Below are 7181 nucleotides of genomic sequence, written 5' to 3'. Positions count from 1 at the left end.
CGTGGCCAGGACTCGGATTGAAACAGTTGTCCGATCCGGTGGTGGGATGTGTATCTCCTTTACTTTCTGTCTCCTCTGCCACCATATGTACCAGCTAGCCACTGTCATTAGCTCTGCCATCGGTACGCCCTCTGTGCTTTCATCTTTATACATTAGAGTGCTCATCGTGAATGAACCCGACTGTCCTGTAGAGCTGCGTTTTGAATCTCAGTTTTAAGCCGAGTTTCTCCCAGATCTCCAAGGCTCAAGGACATTGGAATAAACAATGTTGCGTGTCTTCATAACCAATCCGGCAGACCGGACACTGCCCGGATACTGGTATATGACGCCCTGCAAGGGTTCCAAAACATGGTAGCACTCCTCGGATAACTTTCCACACAAAGTGCTTGATCTTCCCAGGTACTCGAAGAGCCCAAACATGCTTTCATATATCCTGTTCTCGGCTCCGTTGTGGATAAGACAGATCCATCTGATGCCCAAATTGATGTTTAAATTCTGTGTGATAAGCCGATCTAACTGTGAAGTTTCCATTCCGGTTATAATGCCATGAAACAAAGTCATCCATGATATGCACTCTTAGTGGGATTTGTAGGATTCTGTACACATCGACCGGCCAAAAGACATCGCGAACCAACACCTCATCCCACTGACCTGTATGTGGATCAATTAACTCTTCCACTGTTGTCAACATAGTGGATCCCCGCGGTGTTATGATTTTCCGGGACTCACTTGTTGGAACCCAAGGATCTTGCCAAATGTTTATATGTGATCCCGTACCCACTCTTCAAATACATCCTCGTGTGAACGTTTGAATCCCAGCAACGATACTCTGCCACGTAAAGGAGGATCCCTTCTTCGGCCCTGCATTCAATATGTTTCCATCTGGATAGTATTTAGCACTGCGAACTCGAGCACACAAAGATTCTGGATTCTGGATCAGACGCCAACACTGTTTTGCTAATAAAGCAAGATTAAAACTGTGAAGGTCTCTAAACCCCAGTCCTCCTTTCCTCTTTGGCATGCACAATTTCCACCATGCAAACCAATGCATCCGTTTCTTCTCCTCACTATCTCCCCACCAAAACGCTGCCATTTCATCTGTTATTGCCTTACAAATTCCTTTTGGAAATTTAAAAACTGACATAGCATATGAGGGGATTGATTGGGCCGCTGCTTTCAACAAAATTTCCTTTCCTTGTGTAGAAAGTATTTTCTCCTTCCATCCTTTAATTCTCTGACAAATTCGGTCAATCAAGTGCTGAAAACAATCACTTCTGTCCACACCTACAATTGTAGGAAGACCAAGGTATTTGTCAGATAGTGTTTCTGTTAAAATGTCAAGGGTCCTGCATACATCTTCCCTGACGGCAACATTTGTATTGGGGCTGAAAAAACACTTGATTTTGCCGTACTGACAAGCTGTCCAGAGCTTGCACAATATAGATCTAAAACCCTCCTCAAAGCATTTGCATTCTGTGTATTGGCCTTCATAAGAATGAGAGAATCATCTGCGAAAAGCAAGTGGGAGATGGATGGTGCATTACGACAGACTTTGATACCTTCCAAGCCACCCACCTCTTCCTCATGGGCCAACATGCTCGATAATCCTTCAGAACAAAGCAGAAATAAATAAGGGGACAAGGGGTCGCCTTGCCTTAATCCTCTAGTAGGTATTATCTCATCCGTTTCTGCACCATTAAACCTTATCTTATAGCTTATGAGGAAACACACTCCATTATCATCTCAATCCAACCCGGATCAAAGCCGAGTTTTAACATCATTTGCTCCAAGAAACCCCACTCCACACGATCATATGCTTTCATCATGTCTAACTTGACTGCACAATACCCATTAGAGCCATGAGTTTTTTTCTTTATTGCATGAAAGCATTCATACGCAATAAGCACATTATCTGTTATGAGTCTACCAGGCACAAACACACTCTGTGTGGGGGATATGATCTCGGGAAGAACTTTCTTTAACCTGTTCGCATGCATTTTAGAGATGATTTTATATACCACATTGCATAAACTGATTGGCCTGAACTGTGTTATTACCTCTGGGCTATCTACCTTTGGTATTAACACACTATTTGTGTGATTCCACCTTGCTGGTACTTTCCTCATCTATACTGCTTCGAGAACCTCATCAGTGAGCTCCTGACCATGACTTCAATTTGTTTTATATGGGAAAAAATTGGCACTTTCTTTTTGAGAAAGGCAGGTACTATAGGTCCACGCCATGTCGGTTTGCTTGGACCAATGGCCAGAATTGACAGCATCTATAATAGGACCTGCGCTCAAAAAAGGAAAAATATATATACAGGACTCTTAAACCCTCCCCAAACTTCACAAAATCACCACCCAGCCAAACCCTCCAAAGCTGGCCCAAACATTTGGGTTGTCCGGCACCCCTTAGACACAGTCTGCACATGAGACGGATATGAAACGCTTGTACGTATCCTAATGCGTCTGCCATGTTGGATTAGACAGGCTGGACCCATCCCCAATCTCTTCAAATTATTCTCAACCTAGCCCAAGTTGCCCTCTTCTTCTTCTTCTTCTCTCTTCTACCTCACCGTTGCGATCCCCAACCCATAGAGTCACCACTGTCGGCCCAACCCACGACATCGTCGTCCATGCCTCCATCGAAGATGGACGCCACCCCGACATGTCTTACTCATCCGGACATACACCTCGTCCTCTATGTGTCCAATGAACATGAGATGCTTTTTATTCTTTTGCTCATTTGTAGGCAAACGATGGATTCCTCGCATGAAACTATGAGAAGAATGACATTGATGAATTCTTATACAAAGAGTTCATAAAGGGCAGATTCGAACGACGATGTTGATGAGCATCTAGAAAGAAATGGAGAAGTAAGAGGAGCATATTCTGAACTTCAATGGTTTGACAAAGGGCAGAAGTGTTGTTCCCCGGGATAGAATCATTGGCACACAACTTCTCTACAACAACTACTTTTATTACCGGACACAACATACCATGAGGTTTTTTTTTCAACGTTGCTTCTGGATGAGTAAACATTCGTTCTTGCACGTAGTGAATGTCGGGGAGGAATATGTTCTTACTTCAAGCTGAGGAAGAATTATTGCAGACAACTTTTCTTCTCTTCCATGTAGGAATGCACCGCTGCTCTCATGATTCTTGCATGTGGTAAAGCCGCAAATGCTTTTGATGCTAAAGTCCGGATGGAGAGACCACATCCCTTGAGGGCATGGTGAAATTTGCCCGCGCCGTGGTGAAGGTGTTTGGACCGGAGTACCTCAGAACCAACTATTGAGAACACAAAAAAGTTATTAATAATTGAAGTAGCAAGAGATTTCCCAGGTATGCTCGGTTCTGTTGAATTGCATGCATTTGCAATGAAAGAACTGCCTAAAAGGTTTGCGTAGACATTACCAAGGTCACTCCAAAGAGGCCACCACCATACTTGAAGCAGTGACATCAAAGGATTTGTGGATTAGACGGGTTTTCTTTGGCATGTCTGGTTCTCACAATGAAAAGACACAACTATACAATGGGTTGCTACCCTGCCGATGGTATCTATCCTACCGGCGGCTTTCGTGAAGACTATATCTGAGCTCCAAGGTAGGTAACAATGTGTCTTTGCACAAATGCAAGAAGGTGCTAGAATGAATGTGAAAGGGGTATTCGGTGTGCAGGAACCGAAACATTGTAACAGCTGATGACATGCTATGTAATCTTGCACAACATGGCCGTGAAGGATGAGAGTGAAGGGGCAACCCGTACACATGATTTTGAGAAGTTCGGAGTACGAGTCTGCCTCCTAGAATAAGATGCTAGGCATGTTGTGAACTTTCTAGAGATACATCGACAATTTCAAGACCAACAGGTGCACGTGCAACTAAATTATCTTGTGGAGTATATGCGGGTCCAAGCTAGAAATCAATGAATTTCATGTTTGAATTATGCACTTGAAATAAGTTTTATGTTTGAATTATGTACAAATTTATTCTTTGCATGAGGTATTCACTCACTGTTATCGTGTATTATCAGATGATGGACGTGCATGTATTTGGTTGGATTTGAGATTTCGAAAATGGAGGTTGTGGTTGTAAAAGAGAACATGGGCGGACAGGCGCTGCCCATGGGGTGTCCGGACGCACCCGTGGACGTGTGCAATTTATTCAAGTGTCAGTCAAGTGATATAGTATATAAGAATAAAAAGGAAAAAACTGAAGAAGAAAAATTGTATACGAATCTTCATGCAAGATCAAAGGAAAATAGCATCGATTTTGTCAGTATCAGTACTTAGTAAAACTGTTCATTCAAGGCTTGCTAAAAAAACATTCATTCAAGTTTAACGGGGTCTCTGCCTCTGCTGCGTCAGATACAGGCCCCGTGGCCAATCCAACAGGTGTCAGGGTGTACGAATCAGAGCTATTGCTACGACGGCGACGACGAAGGCCAGACTTCTCCTTCCTGCTCTGTCGACATTCCCGCGGGAGTACTGAGGCGTCGGAGTGGCCTTGGATCCAGACCCTGCGTCAGATCCAGAGACAGAAAATGGCGCTCCGATTAGCTCACCGTGATGCGCTCCGATCATCTCCACGGGCCTATTCCAAAACATTTGCAGAAGGTTCTGCACGTACCTGCAGGCGTAGCGTCCGGATCGTAGGGCGTCGCCGGAGAAGACATCGGAACACCCATGGCTGCACGGCACAAATGGCACGACGTTATTTTCTACTTGCGGTGTTGTTCGTACTTGCGCAGTGTGGGCTTACAGTCGCACTGGCTGGCGGGCGGGGCCTGGACCCTGCACGCCGCGGGCATCTGCAGCGCGCGGGCGCCGTCCAGGGCCACGCCGAGCGTGGCCGCCGTGCCGCCGAGCACCGCGCAGAGGCATTTCGGGCTGGACCGCAGCACGCCGGACACCGCCGCGCAGCACGGCTCCCCGGGCGCCGTTGCGTTGCCCGACATGTAGGCCATGCACGGGGAAAGGCTGACGAGCTCCGGCATGCAACCAGAGCCCCCGCTGCCACCAGATGGAGCCGGCGCCGGCGCCGGCACCTGTGCCGCGCACTGGCACGCCAGCAGCGCGGCCGCCACGGCCAGGACAAGGCCGAGCGCCGAGACGCCGTTATGATCCGCTCCCATTGGACTTGTTGTAATTCCTTCGCCTTTGATGCGCGAACTGTGCGTGGCACTGGCATGGTCAGCTCTCTGATTTTGTAGCAAGAAGCATTCTCGTTCTTGACACTGACAGACCATGGTCCATAATAGCGGTTAGTTAAGGTTGGTCGCGCCGGTGAGCCCAGGCTATTTTTGCATATGCATTCGCCATTGTTCGGTCAACTTCTCGCCAAATCCTTGGACTTCGCTTTCATGGCGAGTCAGTCGGAGTCTCCGAGACAGAGAGAGCAGTGCACCTGCAAACTTTGCGGATTCATCTGGTCACAGTCCCAGCTACCTCACGTCCTGATCACCTAAACGCATCAGCACAAGCGGTTCGCGCAACCACCATGGCCAAACGCTCATCTACCACCTGAAACATTCTTAACCACACTAGTTTACACACACGACAACTACCAAAGTGTATTTCCCATCACCCACATGCATATATAAGCAGCGGAACCGCGCGGGATCCTTCACAGTGTAATTTGCTCATTCAAAAAACTGTGGTGCATTTCAGTTGTATGATCGGGCTATGACACGTGACGGTGCGATGGGCGCGGCGGCGGCGTTGGTATTGGTGCTGGCCGTGCTGCCGGCGGCGGTGTCGGGGCAGGCGGGGGTGGCGACGTCGTGCACGGCGTCGCTGATCAGCACGTTCACGCCGTGCCTCAACTTCGTGACGGGGAGTACCAACGGCGGGGGCTCGCCGACGCTGCAGTGCTGCAGGGCGGTGGCCGGGGTGGTCCGCACCGGCGCCGACTGCGCCTGCCTCATCCTCACCGGCAACGTGCCCTTCGGCCTCCCCATCAACCGCACCCTCGCCATCTCCCTCCCCAGGGTCTGCAAGTCGCTCTCCGTCCCGCTCGTCTGCAGAGGTCCGTGTCTACTTCCAACAGTTTGTTTTCAGTTTTTTTACTGCACAATTTGAACTCTGATTAACCAAGCAAGTTCTTGTCTGTCGCATTCTTGTGATCTGCAGATACAGCGACGCAAATCCCAGCTCCAGGTAAATTAATTCTTCTTGCTTAACCTGCCATTGACATAGTATTGAGTAATTGAGTGTACATTACTGAAGCTGATTAACACTGAACGATGAACTTTCAGGGCCTATTGCATTTGCTCCGGCGCTGCCCCCTCTGCGTAAGTATCTTCAACGACGTTCTGCTCCTACCGTACCGAAGTTGCAAATTAATCTGTTGGTCTGAACAAACGTCTTGCAATTCTGCAGCAGCGTTGCCGCCGGAGTCGTCGGTGGATGAGACGGCGACACCGCCGGCGGTGGAAGCGCCGCCGGTCATGCAGGGGCAGAGGCCGGTGGTAGTGCCCAGCTCGGTGTGGAGGGGCGCCCGTGCTCCCTCCGTTCTGCTGCTTGTGGCCGCATCCATTTTGGTTCTGATTACGTAGGTTGTGCACGTGGAGGACTTGTAGGATGCTCATCTCCGAGACAATGGCTGGTTTTCGCCGCAAAGAAAAGAAGGATGTTACTATTGTGTTGGTGGCTTTGGGCTCACCGTGTAAGAAAATTTTCCGTGTGGGATCAATATGATGTGATTATGGAGCACGTGTTTTCTTGAATGTGCCGGTATGCCGGATGGATCTTTTGATGCCTTCTTCAAATCACATCACATCACACATCCAACGCTACGGATTTCTGTAATGATATCATGGTGGTTGAACACAAAGCAACGGCTGGGGAAGTGCCCTTCTTCTAGGCTCAAGCTCAAATGAGTTGGGTATGAACGGAAAAAGGGATCTACCCCCGCGTCTTCTTCACAGGGGCGGCTCAGGGGAAACCTACTTGTCCCCTTTGCCGGCCCCTCTTCCACCCTCTCCCTCGCCGTTGTCGGCATAGGTCACTGGGCAAAGGCCGCCGATGGCGGCATGACATGCCTTCTCGCGCGGAGCTGAGTCTTCCCCGTGCGGTTCCCGGTGGATGCGCTCGCGGACCCCTTACGATGGACTGTTCCGGCTCGGCATTAGTTAGTACCTTTTGTTCTCGCTAAATTTTCCCTTGATGTTAAGTTA

General features: G+C 48.7%; 2 protein-coding genes across 2 annotated transcripts; one reads left to right on the top strand and one right to left on the bottom strand.

The window, feature by feature from the left end:
* Nucleotides 1-4150: 4150 nt before the first annotated feature.
* On the bottom strand, nucleotides 4151-5166 carry LOC123125724 (non-specific lipid transfer protein GPI-anchored 5). The gene is made up of 3 exons (XM_044546192.1): nucleotides 4766-5166; nucleotides 4634-4693; nucleotides 4151-4523 (listed from the first exon to the last, which is right to left on the bottom strand). The coding sequence occupies exons 1-3, from the start codon at nucleotides 5136-5138 to the stop codon at nucleotides 4402-4404; spliced, it is 555 nt and encodes a 184-aa protein (XP_044402127.1). The 5' UTR covers nucleotides 5139-5166; the 3' UTR covers nucleotides 4151-4401.
* A 465-nt stretch (nucleotides 5167-5631) lies between these two features.
* LOC123125723 (non-specific lipid transfer protein GPI-anchored 16) lies at nucleotides 5632-6717 on the top strand. The gene is made up of 4 exons (XM_044546191.1): nucleotides 5632-6031; nucleotides 6136-6162; nucleotides 6261-6296; nucleotides 6385-6717. Exons 1-4 carry the CDS (start codon nucleotides 5689-5691, stop codon nucleotides 6558-6560), a joined length of 582 nt encoding a protein of 193 aa, XP_044402126.1. The 5' UTR covers nucleotides 5632-5688; the 3' UTR covers nucleotides 6561-6717.
* Nucleotides 6718-7181: the final 464 nt, after the last annotated feature.

The sequence above is a fragment of the Triticum aestivum genome, chromosome 5D (genome assembly GCF_018294505.1).
Source record: "Triticum aestivum cultivar Chinese Spring chromosome 5D, IWGSC CS RefSeq v2.1, whole genome shotgun sequence".
Classification (NCBI taxonomy): Eukaryota; Viridiplantae; Streptophyta; class Magnoliopsida; order Poales; family Poaceae; genus Triticum; species Triticum aestivum.
This window is presented reverse-complemented; position numbering and strand designations above follow the sequence as displayed.